At 44.5% G+C, this 24,429-nt stretch overlaps 1 protein-coding gene across 2 annotated transcripts in view; it reads left to right on the top strand.

Annotated features, from left to right (window-relative positions):
• LOC143767679 (uncharacterized) overlaps positions 1–23,012 on the top strand; it is an 86,738-nt gene extending 63,726 nt beyond the window's left edge. Inside the window, exons 2-7 of one of the 2 annotated variants that reach the window (XM_077256161.1) lie at positions 12,855–12,994; positions 13,124–13,303; positions 13,395–13,518; positions 13,602–13,696; positions 15,511–15,601; positions 20,853–23,012. In XM_077256161.1, coding sequence (XP_077112276.1) covers positions 12,855–12,994; positions 13,124–13,303; positions 13,395–13,518; positions 13,602–13,696; positions 15,511–15,601; positions 20,853–21,853 — 1,631 coding nt within the window. In that variant the 3' untranslated portion in view covers positions 21,854–23,012. The remainder of the gene's footprint in view (positions 1–12,854; positions 12,995–13,123; positions 13,304–13,394; positions 13,519–13,601; positions 13,697–15,510; positions 15,602–20,852) is intronic. The other variant, XM_077256162.1, reaches the window with a different exon arrangement.
• The last annotated feature ends 1,417 nt before the right edge of the window (positions 23,013–24,429 follow it).

The following is a 24,429-nucleotide window of genomic DNA, read 5'->3' as shown; positions in this document are numbered from 1 at the left end:
TGCTGCTGCTTGCGAAGCACAGTTAGCAGTGTCCAGGGACACGGTAACTACAAAATCTCCAGCTCTGGCTATCTGAATAGCGAGGTCTTCTATTTCAGGGGGGAGGTCGGCGTCCAGCACTGCTGCAGACAAGTCCTCAGCCCAGTGGGTCATAGCCTTAGCCACCCACATAGTAGCAAAGGATGGGAAGAGTGCGGCTGCTGAGGCTTCAAAGGCTGAACGCGCCATATTGTCAATCTGACGATCGGTTGGGTTTTTGATAGAGGCGCCCTCCAAAGAGGATAAAATATATTTAGCAGCCAGGCGTGATACCAGAGGATCTACCTGGGGACATTGCGACCAATCTTTTGTTTGATCCTGGGCAAAGGGATATTTTGATTCCATGGGCTTCTGCCCTGTGAATCGTTTATCGAGATGGATCCTATGAGATTCAACGATTTCCTTAAATTCGGGATGAGTGGTGAACACTCTGTGAGCTCGCTTGGTCCTATTAAAGGACACCGTGTGATCCGTTTTAGATAAAAGTTCCTCCTCAAGTTTCAAAGCCTTATTCACTGACTCAATCAGAAAGTCGAGAGTCTCCTGATCGTGATGAAATTCTTGATCTAGGGACGTGTCAGAATCGTCCTCTGAAACAGGTTCTCTACTAGCCCCAATGGAAGGGAAGTGAGAAATGGAGCTCTCAGAACCCAAAACCCGCTGATGGTCTGGGGATATGGCATGAGTCCTTTTCCTGGACGAGCGAGAGCTCCTTGGCAAGGTACGACCCCTAGAGTATGAGGGTTTTTGAGGATCGGAAGCGTCGTCCGTAAAAGTGCCCTGGTTAGAGGAGGGGTCTCGGAACGATTCTAACACTTTTGCCAGGGATGCCACAGACCGGGTAAGGGAGGTAGCCCACTCAGGAGGACTAGGCTCACTGGGTTCAGTATCAGTAACAGGTGGTTCCTGAACGGTCACCGGTTCACAAGCTGTGCACAATGCTGTGACCCCGGGGTAATGAGGCTTTACAAGAGGTACATGCAGCGAAAAATATAGTGTGGGTTTTCTCAGACTTTTTGTGAGGCCTTGATTGAGACATAGTAGCCTTGAGGAGAGCGCTTACTAGCAGGGGAAGGGTTAAGCTATGTATCTGCAGCTTACCCAGGTCCTGTGTCTTGAGTCTCCACTGGAGGTCCGCAATGAATGGTCCTGAAGGCCATAGATCGGTATCCAGAGATTAGGAGAGCTGGAGCAGCGCTGCAGGATCAGCGCTGTGGTGTACCAAGATGGCTGCCGAGATCTGTGAGAGTGCTTCTCAGGGAACGAGAAGCGCTAGAAAATATGGATGGCGGTAATTGCCGGTGGGCGTGGCCAAGAAGTCCGGCCTGTATGCAGGGGAAAAGCTGGGGACTAAATTTGAAAACCTTGCGGTTGCGGCCTGCGGCATCGCGACCGCTATTAGTGCCATAATAATAATAATAATCTTTTTATATAGCGCTAACAAATTCTGCAGCGCTTTACAGTTTTGAACACATTATCATCACTGTCCCCAATGGGGCTCACAATCTAAATTCCATATCAGTATGTCTTTGGAATATGGGAGGAAACCAAAGTACCCAGAGGAAACCCACGCAAACACAGGGTGAACATACAAACTCCTTGCAGATGTTGTCCAAGGTGGGATTAGAACCCAGGCCTGCAGCGCTGCAAGGCTGCAGTGCTATCCATTGGGCCAACGTGCTGCCCCATTGCCATCCTGTGCCTCCTACAGACACTAAGCAAGAACTGGTTCACTTAGAGCCAGCAGGAGGAGTAGCTATTCTTTATGTGTTAAATTAGTGTCCTCCTAGTGGCAGCAGCATAACACCCATGGACCTGTGTCCCCCAATGAGGCGTAGAAAAAATGATCTTTTAGCCCAGATTTTTTTATTTTCACAAGGATAGCAGGAGAAAATAGACCACGACTAGTGTTGAGCGATACCGTCCGATACTTGAAAGTATCGGTATCGGATAGTATCGGCCGATACCCGAAAAGTATCGGATATCGCCGATACCGATACCAATACAAGTCAATACGACACCAAGTATCGGAAGGTATCCTGTATGGTTCCCAGGGTCTGAAGGAGAGGAAACTCTCCTTCAGGCCCTGGGATCCATATTAGTATGTAAAATAAAGAATCAAAATAAAAAATATTGATATACTCACCTCTCCAACGCAGCCTGGACCTTACCGATGTAACCGGCAGCTTCCGTTCCTAAGAATGAGCGCTTGAAAGACCTTAGATGACGTCGCGGCTTGTGATTGGTCGCGTGAGCGGTCACGTGACCGCCACGCGACCAATCACAAGCCGCGATGTCATCTAAGGTCCTTCAAGCGCTTGAAAGACTTTAGATGACGTTGCGGTTTGTGATTGGTCGCGTGGCGGTCACGTGACCGCTCACGCGACCAATCACAAGCCGCGACGTCATCTAAGGTCTTTCAAGTTCTCATTCTTAGGAACGGAAGCTGCCGGTTACATCGGTAAGGTCCAGGCTGCGTTGGAGAGGTGAGTATATCAATATTTTTTATTTTTATTCTTTATTTTACACATTAATATCGATCCCGATACCGATTCCCGATATCACAAAAGTATTGGATCTCGGTATCGGAATTCCGATACCGCAAATATCGGCCGATACCCGATACTTGCGGTATTGGAATGCTCAACACTAACCACGACCAATGTTGTCCAGTTTCTCCTGAGTATGCCGATACTCCATATGTGGAGTAAAATCACCATACGCTTTGAATCAATCCTTAGTTCAAAGACCAGAATTCTCAGGGCAGGTTTCACAATGGTAAATTGTGTCCTTTTGGATTCCCCTCTTTGAGCATACTCTGCAATGTTTTTCTGATCTTCCGGCTGGGCTGTGGGATTCTCCTGCTGTGCGGGATAGATCCCAAGTATTATCTGGTATTATGTTATCCCATTCAGGTCCGGCTGCTCCTAGTGCTGCTCAGCACAGGCGTCAGTCCCAGTGTCTTGCTCAGGCTCGTGGTATACGTTTGGTTACTGGTGGCTCTTCAGCCAAGTCTGTTGTAATCAGTGATATGCAGGTGCAACCTTGCACTCTGGAGTCCAAGTCCAGAGATGACCTTACTGAGCATGTCTCTGATGTAGCATCTTCTTATTGGCAGTCGGATGTTAGCTGCTCTGGTGATGTGGCAGCTCCGGATTGACCCGCGGGTGATGTCTTGACCGACTAGACATGAGTGTTTGGGGTGGAGCCTAGTGTATAAAAGGCTCTCAGTGGCGCAAGCGGGCACGCTAGTGTCATTTATGTTTTGGTGAGAGTGGGTGGTTATTCTACCACTCTGACTGATTGTTTGTGTGAGTCTGTCTATGCTCAAGGACTGTACATGTTGATAGGCAGGTAGCACATTTAGGCGGTTTCGTACCCTTGGTTCTACGCCTGAGTCTCTAGTTTACTACTTGCTTAGGGTGCCAGTCAGGCACAACGTCAGGACTGGGGTAACTAGCCGCTTGGCTTTGCATCTGTTTCTTTCATGTGTGTGGTTAGCACAGTTCAGTTACAGAGCAAGCTCAACCCACGTGCTACCATCCCTGTGACGTTAACAGGGTATAGTACTTGGCATTCCTAGTGCAGTACATCTCTGTGATGTAACTGAGGTTGGTACTCAGTGTTCCGATCACTCTGTGTGGCGTTAACTCGGTGTGTTTAAGGTAATGCTCACTATTTTGTTCCATCATTGTTCACTCTACCAGCAGGATCATCTCTGCACGGTGGACCCCGAGTTGCAATTGCACTTTATTTGATATTTTGTTTAGTGCAATTCGCCAACCCTAACACTTCCTTTCTTCGCTGTTTGGAGGAGAATCAGTCCTGGAAAATGTTGTCCTGGGACAATATGGCACAATCAGTTTCAGAAGTACCGGAACCCTCACCTTCCTTAGTGCCAAACATTAGAAACTTGATGACTACCTCCTGAAATTGAAGGAAGGTCCCTGTTTCGCCTGCAGATCAGAATAGCACAAAAGCATTGCACAGTGCCATCAATACAATGTGCATAGCCTATTTTTTGTACCATGCTTTAGCTTTTCGCATGGCACTGTATGGTTTGAGGACCTGGTCTGAGAGATCTACACCCTATGTACCGATTGTAATCCAAGATCCAATCTGGTTTGGGGACTTGTGTTGTGGTTACTGTTGAGCGATACTGTCCGATACTTGAAAGTATCGGTATCGGATAGTATCGGCCGATACCCGAAAAGTATCGGATATCGCCGATACCGATACCCGATACCAATACAAGTCAATGGGACACCAAGTATCGGAAGGTATCCTGATGGTTCCCAGGGTCTGAAGGAGAGGAAACTCCCCTTCAGGCCCTGGGATCCATATTAATGTGTAAAATAAAGAATTAAAATTAAAAATATTGATATACTCACCCTCTGACGCGCCCTGGTAGTAACCGGCATCTTCCGTTCCTAAAAATGAGCGCTTAAAAGACCTTTAGATGACGTCGCGGCTTGTGATTGGTCGCTGAGCAGTCACGTGACCGCCACGCGACCAATCACAAGCCGTGACGTCATCTAAGGTCTTTCAAGCGCTTGAAAGACCTTTAGATGACGTCGCGGCTTGTGATTGGTCGCGTGGCGGTCACGTGACCGCTCAGCGACCAATCACAAGCCGCGACGTCATCTAAGGTCTTTCAAGCACTCATTCTTAGGAGCAGAAGCTGCCGGTTACATCAGGTAAGGTCCAGGCTGCGTCGGAGAGGTGAGTATATCAATATTTTTTATTTTAATTCTTTATTTTACACATTAATATGGTTCCGATACCGATTCCCGATATCACAAAAGCATCGGATCTCGGTATCGGAATTCCGATACCGCAAGTATTGGCCGATACCTGATACTTGCGGAATCGGAATGCTCAACACTAGTTGTGGTACCACGAACAGTGACAAGGGAGCTGTTGTCACGTTGTGCTGTGGTGAAGATAAGAACATCCCCTTTGTCCTTATACTTGACCACCAGCATGTTGTCACTGCATTGGGCTCGACTTTCACCCTTTCTCAGCATTTGCCCAATTAATGGCTTAGGCAGTCCTCTCTGATTTTTTCACATGGTGCCACAGGCAACTGTACTTCTGACAGAAAGGGTCTTGAAGAGGGGGATACTGGTGTGAATGTTATCAATGTAGAGGTGATAACCCTTATCCAGCAGTGGGTGCAGCAATTCCCACACAATTTTCCCACTCACCCCCAGGATGGGGGGGCATTCAGCGGGGGTTAATCTGCGTGTCATTTCCCTTGTAGACACTAAATCTGTGGTTGTACCCTGAGGTACTCTCGCACAGTTTGTATAGTTTAATTCCTTACCTGGACCTCTTTCTTGGCAGGTATTGTTGAAATTTTAGCCTCCCTTTGAAATGAACCAGAGATTCATAGTGATGTCCCTTTGGAGGTGGTATGCCTCAGCAATTTTTCTGCTAAAGTGTTCAACCACTGGTAGAATTTTATATAAACAATCAAAGTTCAGCTCGTCTCGGGGAGGTCACTGCTCATTATCACTATAATGCAATCATTTTTGGATCTCTTCAAATCGTGTTCTTGTCATGGCCATACGGAATTCAGGTGTACTGTAGAGAATATCAGTACTCCAGTATTGCTGAAGCTCTGGTTTTCTGACTACAGGGCTGCCACTCGAAATTTTGGGGCCCCATACTGGCAATTTTTTTGGGGGCCCCCTTAAGACTCCGCCCAGGCTCCACCCCAGCCCCCAGCCCCACCTCCACGCTCCACCCCTCAAACTGTCCACAGTCCCACCACTTTCTCTTGGAAAAACTCCATTTCTCACTTATCACACACTAACAATTCCCATCACCAGATCACACATATAGCCGGCAGCTTTTGTTTTGACCAAAAGATTTTTTAATCCGCCACCATAACAGGGTAGACACTTTTGGCCGGGCCCTACTCTGCTGTAACCTATTAAATATTTATTTAAATATGCAATACAATTTAGGCATATTTTTATTAATTTTTCAATTTTTAAAATGACCAATAATATCACATAGAAGGAACAAATACCACAACACCATGACCAGACACCATATTATTACCACATAGTGACCAAATAGCACATACAAGGGACTAATACCACCGCACCATGTCCAGACCACATATTACCACCAGTGACCAAATAATATCACATACAAGGAACAAATACCACCGCACCATGTCCAGACCACATATTACCACCACAAAGTGACTGAATATTACAATACTGATCAGTAATAAAAAAAACACAATACCATCACCATAAGTGCCATTATACACAGGAGATCTGTACTTAATATGCAGTGTCTGTGTACAGGTAATACAGTGATCACTGGTGATATTATACACAGGAGCTCTGTATATAATGTATAGGTAATACAGTGATCACTGGTGACATTATACACAGGAGCTCTGTATATAGTATACAGTGTATAGTGTCAGTGTATAGGTAACACACTGACTCACCAGTGATGTCTCTAGGTGAAGTCCTTCATCTTTCAACTTTCATCCAGCACAGATCGCCATCACTTCTTACAGCCAGGACTTGTGTCTGCAGGAAATAACAGTTATCTCGAGCTCCACTTGCAGAATGCATTACTTAATTTTTCCCAACTTCTACATTACACCACGTGAAGAAAAAAAGGTGACATAGTATCACTCTACACAGTAACAGGACCGCCCCCCATTTAAAACAGTATACCGTACTCAAAAAATAAAATAAATACGTCACTGCAGTAATAATATCCCTTAATTAGCCCCTATGGTCATAATATCCCCCCATCCTGGCCCCCGTGTGTCTCATTCCTGGCTCCAGCCATATGTTCTCGCATCCTGCCCTCATGAGTATTCATTCTGCCCCATATCATCTCCCCATCCTGCCCCATCTGTCTCCATCGTATCCATCCAACCCCATTATCCTGCACGATCTGTCTCCAATTCTGCCCCCCAGTGTCTCCAATCATGCCCGTATCTCTATTCTGCCCCCAGTGTCTCCAGCATTTCTGCCCCCAGTGTCTCCAGCATTTCTGCCCCCAGTGTCTCCAGTATTTCTGCCCCCAGTGTCTCCAGCATTTCTGCCCCCAGTGTCTCCAGCATTTCTGCCCCCAGTGTCTCCAGAATTTCGGCCCCTAGTGTCTCCAGCATTCTGCCCCGTGTGTCCAGCATCTCTGCTCCCAATATCCAGCATCTCTGCTCCCAATGTCCAGCATCTCTGCTCCCAATGTCCATAATCTCTGCTCTCAATGTCCAGCATCTCTGCCCCAGCGTGTGCACTATCTCTGCCCCAGCGTGTCTAGCATCTCTGCCCCAGCGTCGTGTCCAGCATCTCTGCCCCAGCATGTCCAGCATCTCTGCCCCAGCGTGTCCAGCATCTCTGCCCCAGCGTGTCCAGCATCTCTGCCCCAGCGTGTCCAGCATCTCTGCCCCAGCGTGTCCACTATCTCTGCCCCAGCATGTCCACTATTTCTGCCCCAGCGTGTCCAGCATCTCTGCTACAGCGTGTCCAGCATCTCTGCCCCAGCGTGTTCAGCATCTCTGCCCCAGCATGTCCAGCATCTCTGCCCCAGCGTGTCCAGCATCTCTGCCCCAGCGTGTCCAGCATCTCTGCCCTTGGGCCCTCTGGATCGCCGCTCTCAAAAAAACAAAAACACGAGTTCTTACCTGGCAGCACTCCTGCGGCGGGCGAAGCTCACTCCCTCCACGCAGGGGAAGTGCGCATGGCCGGCGGCTGACAATGACTTCAGACGCCGGCGGAGTGCGCGCTGCGGCTAAAGTCAGCTGCCAGCCTCCGATTGGTTGATGTCTGTTAACTATTGACGTGCGGGCGCGGGCCCGCACGTCAATAGCATGCCGCAGTGCCTGTAGGGGGGCCCAGTGAGCAGATGAGACGGGGCCCGATGTGGGCCCCCTCTGCCCACTGAGCCCCATACGCCAGTCAGGGCAGTAATGCCCTGATGGCGGCCCTGTCTGACTATGCCCATATGCAGCACAATTCCCCAAAAATGTCGTCATCTCTGCTGCAGTTACAGGGGTCCATCTGGCGTATGATGACGTAGGATTTTGGGTGTAAAATAGATGGGCATAAAAGTTTGTCTGGGCGACCATGAATTTATTATCTCCTCCCTGAATAAGAATTTGAAGAAGTCAATGTCAGTGAGGCCAGTGGTGTCAAACTGGATTCTTGAGCTGCCGATGAAATCCGGAATGACGGGCTTATAATTTTCAGTGGGTGTAATCTATATGGGATCGCTTGTTGGAGGGGTTGTCTGGGAAATAGGGCGCCTTTCTGGGGGGTCCTTCCTAACTAAATGAGGAGGAGGAGGACTAAAGGAATGTGGGATCCTCCTCACTGGCTGAATCCGTGTTGTAGGCAAGGAAAGCATATGTATCCTCTGGTGAATACCGTCTTGACGAATGGGCCATTTTTATTTTATCTTCCAAAACCCTGGGAATGTGTGTGTAAGTGGTGCTTTATACGTGTAATGTGTGGGGCTTGTGTATGATACCATTTATTATAAAAGTAAAGAGAAAATTTAGAAGAAAAAATGTAGAAGAAAAAATAGATGTAAAAAAAAAAAGTTTGTATACATTTTTTTTAGAGACGTTCACTACACTAATGTCCTCCCTATAAACTTACCCGATACTAACTATTCTTTTTTGTGCTAAAGAAAATAGTCACTAGCAATACAACATAAACTCCCATAATGCAGTACCTAAAAATTTACTTGACGCAAATAATTATTTGTTTGCAAAAAGAAAATGAACGTCACCAACAATGTGACGTACGCTCCACTAATGCGCTAAAAATTACCTGGCGATAACCATTTTTTTTTTATGCAAAAGAAAGACGCTACCTCCGTATCTATACAGGTACTCTGTACATTTTTTTTTCTCTAAAACAAAATTGGACGTCAACAAATACTGTGACTTCTGCTACACTAACACGCTACCTATGAAACTATTCTGTGCAATTTGTTTTTCTCTAAAACTACACTGTACTAACTACTATTATTTTTTTTCTACGAAAAAAAATCAGAAATCGATTACACTGCAACATGTGCTACACTAACTAAAAAGTTCCTTTAATGACACAATGCCGATGCTGGGGGGGGTTACTGACCCCCGGGAAACGTGCAGAGATGGCCTGCTATCCCATCTTAGCACAATGCAGCGCGGTGACCGGAAACAGCGGCGCTGAATATATACTTCACTTTGAGCAGCAGTATATATATATATATATATAGCACATGTCGGGAAGGGGATCACTTTTTAAATCTATTAAATAACTAATAAAAAAAAACTGACATGGGGACCGGCTATTTTTGATAACCTGCCAAGGTAAAGCGGATAGCTGGGGCTGATAAGGCCGATGGATATTGTTCCCTCCCCAGCCAAAAAATACCAGCCGGTAGCAGCCCCAAAATTGGCACATCACATTAGATGCACCAATTCTGGCATTTTGCCTGGCTCTTTCTGGGTGCATGGGCAATCGGTGATATTTTTGAGGATTGATGTCAGCTGTGTAGTGTAGTTATCAAAAATGGAAAGGGACCCCACTTAATTTTTTAAAATTATTTATTTGTTTATTACCCATCAGAGACCCTGGAGTCTGATATGCGTCCAGGCATCTTCACCATGCTGTTCCCATTCCATTTGAGTGCTGATTCCATCAATTTCAGCAATTTTCCTGCCCACCCAGTCCTCCTTTTAGGGTCTTCTGGTAAAATGCTTCTCATTGACTTCCATTATAGTTGGTACTCGACTTTGAGCGCCCGACCTGCTTGATTTAAAGGGACTCTGTCATCTGAATTTGGAGGGAATAATTTTTAGCCATAGGGGCGGGGTTTTCGGGTGTTTGATTCACCCTTTCCTTACCCGCTGGCTGCATGCTGGCTGCAATATTGGATTGAAGTTCATTCTCTGTCCTCCGTAGTACACGCCTGTGCAAGGCAAGATTCCCTTGTGCAGGCATGTACTACGGAGGACAGAGAATGAACTTCAATGCAATATTGCAGCCAGCGGGTAAGGAAAGGGTGAATCAAACACCTGAAAACCCCGCCCCTATTGCTGAAAATTGTTCCCTCCAAATTCAGGTGATAGAGTCCCTTTAAATAACGAGCACTCAAGCATTTTAGTCCTCGCTCATCACTAGTGGATACAATTGATAACACTTCAGGGAATTTGCAGGAATATGTGTTGAATACTCACTGGATCTTCTGCTTTCTGGACTGGTTCCTCCTGTAAGTCCTATTAAACAATCCAGGAGAAGATCTTGTCAGAAACGTGATGTGACACTCATGAGCTGGCGACATAAGCAGCGTTTCATGGAGACATTATGGAAAGGGAGTTAAAGTGTGAAAAGTCACCTTTTGCGATGTTTCAGGGTTGGGTGCCTTTTTTAAGCATATGTCATATCCCTTAGGTGTTCCTTATATAGTGATTGTCACATGACAAAAAGATTCCGAATATCAGAACCAGTACACATACGTGACATAAAGATAATAAATGACACAAGAAACAACAAGGAAAAGGGAAAGAAACAAACAACCAACGTCCATAGAGTGACAGAATTATTACTTATTAATACTAGAAATATATTGCAGAGGGAAACTTGCAACCATTTCCCACAAGAGGAATCCTGGAAGCACAGAATTAGAAATTATAATTTCTCCACAATTTCTGTTTTTTCAAAATCACCGCGCCGGCCGCCACGCTGCTAGCACTGTTGCACTTTTTGTTTATTGCCTGAATCAAATGAAAATTAAAAAGTGTCTGCTAAAATGGGTGAGCGCTGACTTTCATCATTCCGTTTTCTTGATTATAAGTAGTCTCACGTCTATGCACCACTCTGCAGATTTATTATAGTGGAGGTTGTAACATTGGTTCTAGGTGTCCATATACTGGGTAAAAACTTTCTGTTTGGTGCCTCAACACTTCACTATAATTATTTTTGTAATATTTTCACATCTTTTTTTTTGGTGTTTTTCATGTGAGTCGCCCTACCAGGGCCTGGGGTACTCTGTACCGGGTTCGGTCTTAAAGGGGATGTCACAGTGGCTGCGACCTGGTCCGTGGCCCTGGGACTCAATTAAAGGGGTTTGGAATGATGTAGTCTATTCGTGATGCCACCTGTGGTTTTTAATTAATAGTGGGACCGACGCTGCATTAAAGGGGTCCTCTGGGGGATGTTACTGCAGCACTGATGGTACACTTCCCACAGGTGAAGTGGGGTCCCCAGGGGTTCTAAAGTGTGTGGCAAGATGGTAAATGCCGACGAATAAGTGGAGGACACAAGTTGTAAGTCTTTACCTGGTTTACTGTAGTTGGCAGGCCACAGTCCAGGGTACCAGGCACGGGTGATGGTGGTCTGGCCAGCCCAGAGGCAATGGAGGGTTTCGTTTTCCAGTAGAGGTCCGTGAGCCTTTCCAACTAGCGACTGCTGTATATGAAGTCCCTGCTGCCTGAAGCTTTCTGCAGAGTCCTCTATTCCCCCTATCCTGAGATAGGTACCTGCATGATGGGCAGCTTGAGCCTTTTTACAGGGTCTCTATCATGCCCCGGGCTCCTCAGGTAATGTCCGTATGATCTTATGCCCTCCGGTTCTGCCAAGTGTTGTACAGTACCACTCAGGCCCCCTGTACCCGGCTTATGCGCTATTGCTCTGAGGGTGTCCTATCAATGTTCCCCTCTGATCCCTGTTCTTCTCCCTTCCGGCTACTCCACATACAACCCTTTCAGGTTATCTGTCCTTTCAGAGTCTGCAGCTCCCTCGTGGCTGCCAGGCCTCTCAGGTCTGCTCCAGACGTCCTTCCACTTCAGTCTCTGTCCAACTAGCCTCCAACTGCCTAGCTCCTCCTCCAGGTCAGGATACATATAGCTTAGGGAAGCTCCCCTGAATCTGGGTCTTGAGCTCCCCCTCCTGGCCTGGGTTCAGAATGTGTTGCATGTGTGTGCCTTACCTGGTGAAGAGAACTCCATTGCCTCTGAGCATGACATTACCTTCCCCGAACATCACTGTAGCAACCGGTCACCTGGGGTGCTACACATTTACTATATGGAAGCCTACATGGAGACATTGGCATCAAATAACTCCTGTCTTGTTGTTCTTACAAACAAGCTTTTATAAAAGCCTCAAACTTCTGTGTGTGAATCAGAGATGAGATCTAACTTGACAGAACATTAAAGTGCGGGGAAGACAGGAAACATTCATATAGACGGCCTGTGGTGATGGAGTCAGTGACGGACTCTAGCCAAATGTAGTTCTAGAGCCGTAGTAGAAGATGAAGATGTCATCCTCATCATGAAGTAGTTATTTTTCCTGTCACATGTAATGAATATCTCCAGTATTGCTAATGCCGATTCCAGTAAATGTGCCGAGAATTAGCGTAATGGAAGATGAGTTTATGAGAAACGTATTCAGCTGCCGACTCCGAGGAAAAAAATGCTTGTTGTCTGTGACCTAAAATATATAGGTTTTATTACTAGATGTCAGGAAAAAAACAGAATGTTGTAAAATAATACAAATTTTATTGCTGCTTGGGTTCCCGTCAGTCTCTGTATTTCCTGGTCAATCCTAAGGAATTTGTAATTCCTAAAGCTAATCAGCTGCCGAAGCAATGAGTAACATAGGCAGTGATTGGGAGCATGGAATAGATGTTTTGGTCAGCAATTCAGCTTATGTTCCAGTCCAAACAAGACTAAAGAATACACGTTCTTCCTCCTGATACAGTATGTTTCCCTTATTATCTCCACTAATTGTATTATTACACAGGATTTTTATGATGTTACATCGGCTCATCTTCTCATTCAGGTCTCTACAATCTTCGATTCCCTCAGGGAAGAGCTTCTGAGAATTTTCCTGATTTACCAAAGATGGATATGGACAGAGACAAGATGGCGGAGAGGATATTACGCCTTACCCTGGAGATCCTCTTCCGGCTTACTGGAGAGGTGAGAGATTCTGGTGACATCACATTACATCATTCTTATCTATGGGAATAACAGATGGACAGAACTGGAGAGGTGAGGACTCTGGAAATGTCTGAAGTGAGATTTATTATTGTGTCTCTCCATAACCAGGATTACACAATAGTGAAGAAGACCTCTAGTGAGTACTGTCAGGACCCTGTGTCTGAGGGATGGGGAAGACCCCTGAGCATAATCATGGTGCCTCCACCTCACCCCCTGAGACATGAGGACATCATTGACCAGAAGATCCTAGAACTCACCTACAAGATGATTGAGCTGTTGACTGGAGAGGTGACACTGCTGGGAATGCTGGGACATTATACAGTAACACTATGAAGGGATCCGGGGGATGATGGGATGATGGTATCATTGTATGTGTCAGGTTCCTATAAGATGTCAGGATGTCGCTGTCTATTTCTCCAAGGAGGAGTGGGAGTTTTTAGAAGGACACAAAGATCTGTACAATGATGACATGATGGAGGTTCCCCAGCCCCTCACATCACCAGGTAATAGACGAGACTAAATGCACACGGCCTATAATTATCTGTATGTAAAGAATTAATTCTGTCCCTGTATGTGTTTCCTCCAGTTCTATCCAGTAAGAGGACAACGCCAGAGATATGTCCTCCTCTTCTTCCACAGGACTGTAAAGTAGAAGATCCCAATGTTCCTCAGGATCATCAGGTAGATGGAGAGAAGGTGTCATGAGATCTCCCCTATGATCTGTAGATGGCTGTGAAGGTCTTGTGCTCAGTCTTGTTTTATCCACCAGTATTACAGTGCCTTGCGAATGTATTCGGCCCCCTGGAACTTTTCAACCTTTTCCTTCAAACATAAAAATACCAAATGTAAATTTTTTTGTGAAGAATCAGTAACAAGTGGAACACAGTTGTGAAGTTAAACGAAATTTATTCATTATTTTAAATTTTTGTGGAAATTCTAAAACTGAAAAGTGGGGCGTGCAAAATTATTCAGCCCCTTTAACTTAATACTTTGTTGTGCCACCATTTGCTGTGATTACAGCTGCAAGTCGCTTGGGGTATGTCTCTATCAGTTTTCTATAGCGAGAGACTGAAATTCTTGCCTATTCTTCCTTGGCAAACAGCTCGAGCTCAGTGAGGTTTGATGGACATCGTTTGTGAACAGCAGTTTTCAGCTCTTTCCACAGATTCTCAATTGGATTGAGGTCTGGACTTTGACTTGGCCATTCGAACACCTGGATATGTTTATTTGTGAACCATTCCATTGTATATTTTGTTTTATGTTTGGGATCATTGTCTTGTTGGAAGACAAATCTCTGTCCTAGTCTCAGGTCTTTTGCAGACTCCAACAGGTTTTCTTCAAGAATCGCCCTGTATTTGGCTCCATCCATCTTCCCATCAATTTTAACCATCTTCCCTGTCCCTGCTGAAGAAAAGCAGGCCCAAACCATAATGCTGCCACCACCATGTTTGACAGTGAGGATGATGTGTTAAGGTTGATGAGCTGTGTTGCCTTTACGCCACACATATCGTTTGGCATTGTTGCCAAAAAGTTCGATTTTGGTTTCATCTGACCGGAGCACCTTCTTCCACATGTTTGGTGTGTCTCCTAGGTGGCTTGTTGCAAACTCTAAATGACACTTTTTATGGATATCTTTGTGAAATGTCTTTATTCTTGCCACTCTTCCATAAAGGCCAGATTTGTGCAGTGTACTACTGATTGTTGGACAGACTGTCCCACCTCAGCTGTAGATCTCTGCAGTTCATCCGAGTGATCATGGGCCTCTTGGCTTCATCTCTCATCAGTCTTCTCCTTGTTTGAGATAAAAGTTTAGAGGGACGGCCGGGTCTTGGTAGATTTGCAGTGTTATGATACTCCTTCCATTTCAATATGATCGCTTGCACAGTGCTCCTTTAGATGTCTAAAGTTTTGGAAATCATTTTGTATCCAAATCCAGCTTTAAAATTCTCCACAACAGTGTATCACGGACCTGCCTGTTGTGTTCCTTGGTCTCCATTATGTTCTCTGTGCTTCAAACAGAACTCTGAGACTATCACAGAGCAGGTGCATTTATACGGAGACTTGATTACACACAGGTGGATTATATTTATCATCATTAGGCATCTAGGACAACATTGGATCATTCAGAGATCCACATTGAACTTCTGGAGTGAGTTTGCTGCACTGAAAGTAAAGGGGCCGAATAATATTGCACGCCCCAGTTTTCAGTTTTTGAATTTCCACAAAAATTTAAAATAACCAATACATTTTGTTCAACTTCACAATTGTGTTCCACTTATTGTTGATTCTTCACCAAAAATGTACATTTGGTATCTTTATGTTTGAAGCATGCTATGTGGGAAAAGGTTGAAAAGTTCCAGGGGGGCCGAATACTTTCGTAAGGCACTGTATATGTTTTATACTTGTGTAATGTGAACGGTGGAGATGGCAGGATTAGAGCTGATCATAGATGTGACTTCTCCATCTGTCTGTGACTTTTGCAATATCTGTTTCAGGGTGAAGATCTGACCCATATTAATACTACAGAGACATATGTGAGGGGTGATGAGTGGTGTAAGAAGGAAATTCCTATATATGACCACCCAGGTGAGTAGTAACCACTAAATGCAGAGAAGTCACAGATTCTTCCTAGTCACCGGCTGTGGCTGTTTTATCGATTATCTATTCCGGTCGTGTCACAATCATGTGATCACCATTTTGCCTCTAGACCACAACAATATCCTTCACCCCAAGCTGCACAAATGACTTTGGGCATTGAAAGCCCTTTTCTATAGAACTTACAACCTGGAGGATCAACCTACCCTCTAGGATTAGGTGATGCTGACCATTACCTGCGTAGATCTGTTAACTACAAAGCCAAATGACAGCGTACATAGAATGTGCTGACAAGTTAGAAAATCACTTGAAGAAAAACATTGTGATGGATCTCTAAGAGAAAGTGGAGGGTAATGATGCTGTTGGCTTCCTAGAACCCTGATATCTTATTGGATGAATCTACCTTCTCCCCCTTCTGTGCTGCTGAATGTGCTCATATGGTCCCTACAAGACCAGGCCCAGAGTTTCTGGACAAACTTCACTTTTATGATTGACAATTTTGAATGTGCAGTGAGGCCAAGTGTGAGTTTCTGTACAATAACAACAGAGTTTCCTTTTATTCTGACTGTCCATTTCCATTTAAAACTGACTAACTTCAAACAGGATTGTGACAAACTACATAAAAAACATTACAACTGTGCCATGATATATTTCTAAGCTGTGCGTGACTAATGGCTGTAATATACATTTATTCACGCCTGCAGGAGATGTGTTGGCATGGCTCGAGCCCTGGTTTCATGGAATCACTCTGCGTCATAAATTACATTATGTTTTCTATCATAAGGAATTCAGATTACTGCATAATCTCTCCTGAAATGGGGGCGCTAATACTTTCTCTACTCTTCTGGTCAGTAACTCCAGTAGTCCACTATAAATGGGTGCAACTCTGGTTTAGAGTTGGCGTTCTCCCCTCAAACATAATAGGAAACAAGTGGACCTTACAAATTATTTTCAAAATTCTCTTGAATCTTCTGGTTCCGATGTCTACTCCATTACAGTGTTGCCTGCAGAATGAATAAGGCGGCTTCTGGTGACAGATCCAAGAAGAGATGTGACACTGTGCAGAAGACCTAATGTGACAAAAGGGCAGAAAACCCTTTTGGAGCATTAGAAATCCCCATAAAGTGACTCTATTTTGGAAGTTGTAACTCCAAATGAATTAATCTTTAGAAGTAGGGTATATTTTGATTTAACAGATATTTTCCCGATATTATCACACAGTGGATGTTGGAGAGTGAAAATTGCATATTTTCAGATTTATTACCTGACACATAATGCCCAGATTGTGCTCCAGGAGATAGCACACACCGTAAATTAAGTGGGTTCTTCTCACTATAACATATAGAAAACACATATTTACCAGGAACATAACTGGTAAAACACAGAGGCTACGACAACTGTAAAACATATATATTTTTATTAATATCAATATGTTAAAAAGCATAAATAGACAACACAAGGGAATTTCATAAAAAGATAACTGTTGGCAGCACACTGCAAGAATTAAGAGACACTAGGGTATAATATATTGGTTTTCATAAATACATGCAAACAGATAGCTAAACCTCAACCCCTTCCTAAGCCTTCTTTAGTAGAATGCATAATGCAGAAAATCAAAATAAGGACAGACAGAATAAGGGGAGGAATAAAATACTGCAAAAATATTTAGGTAAAAGAACCTACTTCATATACTTTTTAGGTAAACACTATTGTGTGCGGAAGAATATAAAATAAAGTGCATAGTGCTGTGCAAATGCCTCCGATGCACCTATCAGGTTTGCTATAATCAAGTAATACCCCAGCGTAATGAATTCTATTACTTACAATGCGTGACCACCAGAGATCACTATAACACATGCATGCTAAATGTGGTTTGGAACATTGAAAGACTCAGAAGCAAGGGAGTCGGGGGGGATTTGACTTTGGGAGAGCGGATATTGCTGGATTGGTTTATGGAAGCCATGTTGCTTTTCAAAAGCCTTTTAGCCACTACTATTGTGGAAACCTCTGTTTTTCCACTGACAGTGAAGGACCTAAGTGGTGACTTATATTTTGTGAGATGAGTAGGAATTTTTATTTATAATATTTTTGCCTACATATAATAATCTATGATGGTCCAGCAATCTTCAGGGGGTGGGGAATAGGTGGAGCTAGTGAATGGGCTACACGTGCATACTTACACATAAAATGACTTTGATTAAGGAACGTGATAGGCCGCTATGAACAAATATGTTTTGAGGGAGCGCCTAAAACTATGCAAAGTGTGAATGGTCCTAATTTCTTGGGGTAGAGCATTCCAGACGATTTGGCACAACGCGGGAGAAGTTTTGGAGTCAGGAATGGGCAGCCAGTGTAACGACTGGCAAAGAGCGGACGCGTCCGAGTAACAATTAGCCAGGTGGATGACCCTGGCTGCTGCATTAAGGATGGACTGGAGAGGGAAAAGTCGAATAAGGGGGGGTCAATTAATAGAGTGCTACAGTAGTCTAGGCGGGGTTGATCAGGGCAACAGTGAGGGTTTTTGTTGTTTCCATGGCGAGAAAAGGGCAGATTCTAGAGATAGTCTTTAGAGATTGCATATGTGAGGTGAAAGAGAGTTTGGTGTCAAACATAACACCCAGACAGCGCGCCTGCTGCTGGGACGTTATTATGGTGCCGCCCACAGAGAGGGAAATGTCAGATTTTGGGAGGTTAGAAGTAGGGAGTAGAAGTTCGGTTTTGGAAAGGTTGAGTTTCAGATAGAGAGTGGACATGATGTTGGAGACTGCGGACAGTCACTGGCGTTCTGTAGTACAGAGGGGTAAGGTCAGGGGATGGCATGAATAGTTGTGTGTCATCAGCATAAAGATGGTACTGAAAGCCAAATCCGCTGATGGTCTGTCCAATTGGGGAAATGTAGAGGGAGAAGAGAAGAGAGCCAAGGACTGAGCCCTGAGGTACCCCAACACTGAGAGGAAGAGGAGATGAAGTGGAGCCAGCAAACAGAACACTGAAGGAGCAGTCAGAAAGATAGGAAGAGAACCAGAAGAGAGCAGTGTCCTTAATGTCTAGTGACTGGAGCCTAGAGAGTAAGAGAGGGTGATCAACAGTGTCAAAAGCTGCGGAAAGGTTTAGAAGAATGAGCAGAGAGTTGCCACCATTAAATTTTGCTGTCAGAAGGTCGTTGGTCACTTTGATGAGTGCAGTTTCTGTCGAATGTAGGGGCGGAAACCGGACTGTGAAGCGTCTAGGAGGGAATGAGTGGAGAAGTAACGCGTAAGGCTGGAGCAGATCAGGTGCTCCTAGAGTTTAGAGATGAAGGGGAGATTGGTCTGTAGTTGTTTGTGCAGGATGGGTCGAGGGCGGGTTTCTTTAATAATGGAGTAATAGAGTGTTTGAAGGAGGAGGGGAAAATGCCAGAGAATAGGGAGAGATTAAAGATTGTAGTTAGGTGAGTTGTGACGACTGGAGAGAGAGACTGGAGGTGATGTGAGGAATGGGGTTAGTAGTGCATGTAGTCGGACGAGAAGAAGAGAGAAGCTTGGAGACTTCTTCTTCTGTGATGGGATCAAATGTGGAGAGTGAGCCAGGGGTAATGCAGAGAGGGATGGGAGTCACTGCACTTGGTGGCTGGGAGGGGATTTCTTGATGGATATTATCTATTTTGTCTATATAGTGGGAGGCCAGGTTGTCAGCACAAATGTCTGTGATAGGGGCTTGTGCTTTTGGCCTGAGGAGTGAGTGAAAGGTGTCAAAAAGTTTCTTGGGGTTTTTGGATAGTGAGGAGATCAGGGTGGTGTAATAGGTCTGTTTGGTGAGGTGAAGGGCAGAATTATAGGTTCTTAACAAAAATTGGAAGTGGATGAAGTCTTCTGGTGTGCGAGTTTTCCTCCATAAGCGTTCTGCACACCTAGAGCTTCGAGGGGGAAATTGGGTTTGCGATGGGAGCCAGGGCTTTTTTACTCTGTGTTTAGAGGTTCTGAGGGTGAGGGGAGCTACTTGGTGAAGGGTACCATATTTTCCGGCATATAAGACGACTTTTTAACCCCTGAAAATCTTCTTAAAAGTCGGGGGTCGTCTTATACGCCGGGAATCGCCTTGTACGCCGGGTGTATATGGTGGGTGGGGGGGGGAGTGGTCCTGATGACGACGAGGGGGCGTCTCACAGGAAAGTGAGTATCCCCCATTACCTTATCGTAGCGCTGCAGCGTGGGGTCTCTGTGCTGGGAGCGGCGGCTGCTGTGCTGTGGGGCGGCGGCTCCTCTTCTGCAGTGTGGGGCCTCTGGTGCTGTGGGGCGGCGGCGGCGTATCTTCATGCAGTCGGGGCTCCTCCGGCATCTCCTTAAAGCCTGGAGGCCCCGCCGGCAACTCCATCGGTGCCTCCGGGAAAATGGCCGCTGCTCAGATTCAGATCTCGTGTCCCGAGATTTCGGGACGAGATCTGAATCTGAGCATGCGCAGCCCCCAGCGGCCATTTTCCCGGAGGCCACCGCATCGCACCTATTGAGCTGCCTCCGGGAAAATGGCCGCTGCTCAGATTCAGATCTCGTCTCCCGAGATCTCGGGACGAGATCTGAATCTGAGCAGCGGCTATTTTCCCGGCTTTAAGCAGATGTCGGAGGAGCCCCGACTGCATAAAGATACGCCGCCGCCGCCACCCCACAGCACAGAGGCCCCACACTGCAGAAGAGGAGCCGCCACACCACAGCACAGCAGCCGCCGCTCCCAGCACAGAGACCCCACGCTGCAGCGCTACGATAAGGTAATGAGGGATACTCACTTTCCTGTGAGACGCCCCCTCGTCGTCATCAGGATCACTACCCCCCCCCCCCCAAAAGGCACATATTCACCGGCTCTATAAGACGACATACGGTGTATAAGAAGACCCCCGACTTTTAAGAAGATTTTATATTTTAACTGGTAAAGTTGGGGGGTCGTCTTATAAGCCCAGTCGTCTTATACGCCGGAAAATACGGTACTTCTCAGAGTGTCCTTGTAGTGATGTACAGCCAGATCAGGATAGGACATATCATTGTTTGGTGGCTTTTTATTTAGTATATTTGGGAGGCAGAAAGATCACCACGATCCACTGGTTCATCCTATGAAGTTTTCTATTAGACTGAGAACTACCATTGTCTTGGTGAATAATTTAAGATTATTACATAACTTGCTATTTTTACTGATAGTGTGAGTAGAAATGTTCAAAAATATAAAATTTAAGGATATTTTATTCAAAACTAAATAATAGTTTTATTTTTGGCAGATGTCTGTACCAGGAAATCAGAGGTACAGCTGAAATCTTCAATTTTTAAATCAGATGATCTTGAGATCCCACAAGATGCTACTGAAGTGGATTCCATTACTCCAGATATACCATCATCCCTTCACAACAAAGATCTGTCATCTGATCCTTTGAAACAGGTCTTGTCTTCTGATTCATTACCGACTACTAAGGAAAATCAAAGTAATAAAAGAAGCATTAAAAAATGCATTGCTTCTAAAGCAAAGAAGCCATTTTCATGTTCAGAACATGGAAATAGTTTTCCCCTCGAAAAGTCTTTTCTTAAACATCAAAAAATTCACACAGCGAAGAACAGCTTTTCTTGTTCCAAGTGTGGGAAATATTTTAACCAGAAAGTGCATCTTGATAGCCACCAAAGAACTCACACAGGGGAGAAGCCTTTTTCATGTTCAGAATGTGGGAAATGTTTTAACCAGAAATGGATCCTTGTTAGACATCAAAAAACTCACACAGGGGAGAAGCCTTTTTTATGTTCAGAATGTGGGAAATGTTTTAACAGGAAAGCGCATCTTGATAGCCATTGGAGAACTCACACAGGGGAGAAGCCTTTTTCATGTTCAGAATGTGGCAAATGTTTTAAGCAGAAACCAGAATGTGTTATACACATGAGAACTCACACAGGGGAGAAGCCTTTTTCATGTTCAGAATGTGGCAAATGTTTTAAGCAGAAATCAGAATGTGTTATACACCAGAGGACTCACACAGGGGAGAAGCCCTTTTGCTGTTCAGAATGTGGAAAATGTTTTAACCATAAACGGGGTCTTGTTATTCACCAAATAACTCACACAGGGGAGAAGCCTTTTTTATGTTCAGAATGTGGGAAATGCTTTACCCAGAAATGGCATCTTATTATGCACCAGAGAACGCACACGGGAGAGAAGCCTTTTTCATGTTCAGAATGTGAGAAACGTTTTAACCGAAAAGCAGACCTTGATAGGCACGAGAGAACCCACACAGTGTAGAAGTGTTTTATTGTTCAGAATGTGAGAAATGTTTTGTGAAGAAATAATCTACACATTAGTCAAAGAATTCACAAAGGGGAAAATGCTTTTTTTTGTTCTTAATGTCGGAAATGTTTTATACGGAAATCAACTTTTAATAAACTTCCAAAAGGTCACACACAGGCAAAGCCTTTTTCATGTTCTGAATGTTGGAAACGTTTTAACGAAAAATTGTATTTTCAAAAAGGGATAATCCACTACTAGAACAGCCCTTTGTCATTCCTCATATTTGGCCTCGTTAAAATAAAAACACTTGTTCTTGTGTTCCATTACGGCTCTGTTCCAGCGGTGTCGGGACTCACATTCCATGTCACAGCTTACTGACAAGTTACAGAGATTAGAGGATGATGTCATACAAGGTGTGGGCCATCATAATGCTCTTAAACATACACTGGCTCTTCACAGCCAGCAAGTAGACATTGTGCTTTATAGGGTCGATGACCAAGAAAATCACAATAATATCAGATAAGGGGAATACCTGAAAACATCAATACACAAGCGATTATGCCAACACTGTGGACATTATTCAATAATATCTTTGTTGATCCTATTGATAAGAAGCTGGAAATTGACAGGGCGCTCTGTACACTATGCAAACATGACCCATGTTGATTCAAATGGAAAATGCATACAATTGCTCACAGATCTATCCTGAAAGACACTTGCTAAAGGAAGGGTGCTGAAACCACTACTTGATGCCCTCTAGGAAAATGGCCTGATGTACTTCTGGTGGTGCCCATTCCAGCTGTATACTTTCAAAGATCCAAGCGACATGAGACCATCCTGTGATGCCCTGGACATTCCCAGAATCTATATTTCTGACTGGCCACCTACTCCACCTTTGCCACAGAGAGTTCCAGCACATTGCAGAAAAAGCTCAATAGATCAAGAACTGGATGACGATGCACCTAGACTGGAAAAGAATCATATGAACTTCATAAATGAATCTAGTCTTCCTTGATGAGAGAGACAGTTTGCAGATTATTACTTATTTCTTGAAGCATATAATTAGATATAGCTAAATAGAGTGTTATGTTCCTCTCTCCCACTATATAGAATGTCTCAGTTCATATTTTAGAATGGCATATAAGTTGAGTTCACATTATATTACTGTAATATTCGGCTGTATTACTTTACTCGCTTTATATTCCATGGTTTCCCTTAATAGGATCCTTAGAACTAAAAGTTTGACTTACACCTGTAAAGACAACCCCCAGTTATGGACTTGCATTGGGATCTGCTTGTTTCGCAGTTTCCTTGTGTTCGATATATTCATAATCTATACCGATTAGACGCTGAGAGGTAGACTTTACATCTGTACTTCCATCTTGCTCTTAATCTTTCTATTTTTTTTTCTTTTCCCCTGTTTTTCCATATAATATGGCATAACTGAAAATGTTCTCATTGAATGTCAGAGGACTTAATGATCCAGAGAAAAGAGCTAAAGTGTTTTATCAGATACATAAACTACACGCATTTCATGCGCAGCTGAACCGCAGATCTTGTTTACCTCTGCGGTTTTGCGGCGGATGTGCCCGACTCAATGCATGTCAATGGGTGCAGAAACGCTGCAGATCTGCACAAAGAATTGACATGCTGCTTTTCCGCATGTTTTTTTTCCGCAGCATGTGCACAGCGGATTGGGTTTTCCATAGGTTTACATGGTACTGTAAATAACATGGGAAACTGCTGCAGATCCGCGGTAAAATCTGCAACGTGCGAACATGGCCTAAGAGACAAAATGAAAGCATTTAGGCTATGTGCACACGTTGCGGATACGCCGCTTTTTTTTCCACGTAGAAACGCTGCAGATCCGCAAGTGATTTACAGTACAATGTAAATCAATGGAAAAAAAATTGCTGTGCTAATGGTGCAGAAAATTCCGCACAGAAAATGCTGCGGATCAAAAGAAGGAGCATGACATTTGTTTGTGCGGATCTGAAGCGTTTTTGTAGCCATTCCATTATAGAAATCCGCAGGGGTAAAAGCGCATGAAATCTGCACAAAATCCGCATAAAAAAATCATCAAGTCCGCACCTGCGTTTTCTGCCAAGAGATGCAGAATCCGCACACAAAATTCCAGAGGCAAATCCGCAACGTGTGCTCATACCCTTAGGGAATTAAAGAATGCAGGTAGTGATGAGTAGGGTTGAGCGAAACAGATCAGCCAATTTCAAAAGTCGCCGACTTTTGGGAAAGTCGGGTTTCGTGAAACCCGACCCGATCTCACTGTGGGATCGGGTCGGCCGTCGGCGATCTTCGCTCCAAAGTCAGGTTTCGTTATATATATATATATATATATATATATATATATATATATATATATATATTTACTTCAGCGCGATATATGTGAAAAGCCGGTAATTCAATTGCCGGCTTTTCATTTCTCCTGCCTAAACCCGACATGATATGAGACATGGTTTACATACAATAAACCATGTAATATCCCCCTTTTTTTTTTGCATATTCCACACTACTGTTAGTAGTGTGTATGTGCAAAATTTCGGCGCTGTAGCTATTAAATTTAAGGGTTAAAT

The sequence above is a fragment of the Ranitomeya variabilis genome, chromosome 4 (genome assembly GCF_051348905.1).
Source record: "Ranitomeya variabilis isolate aRanVar5 chromosome 4, aRanVar5.hap1, whole genome shotgun sequence".
Lineage (NCBI taxonomy): Eukaryota > Metazoa > Chordata > Amphibia > Anura > Dendrobatidae > Ranitomeya > Ranitomeya variabilis.
Note: the sequence above shows the minus strand (reverse complement) of the source record. Positions and strands in the feature narration are given on the sequence as shown.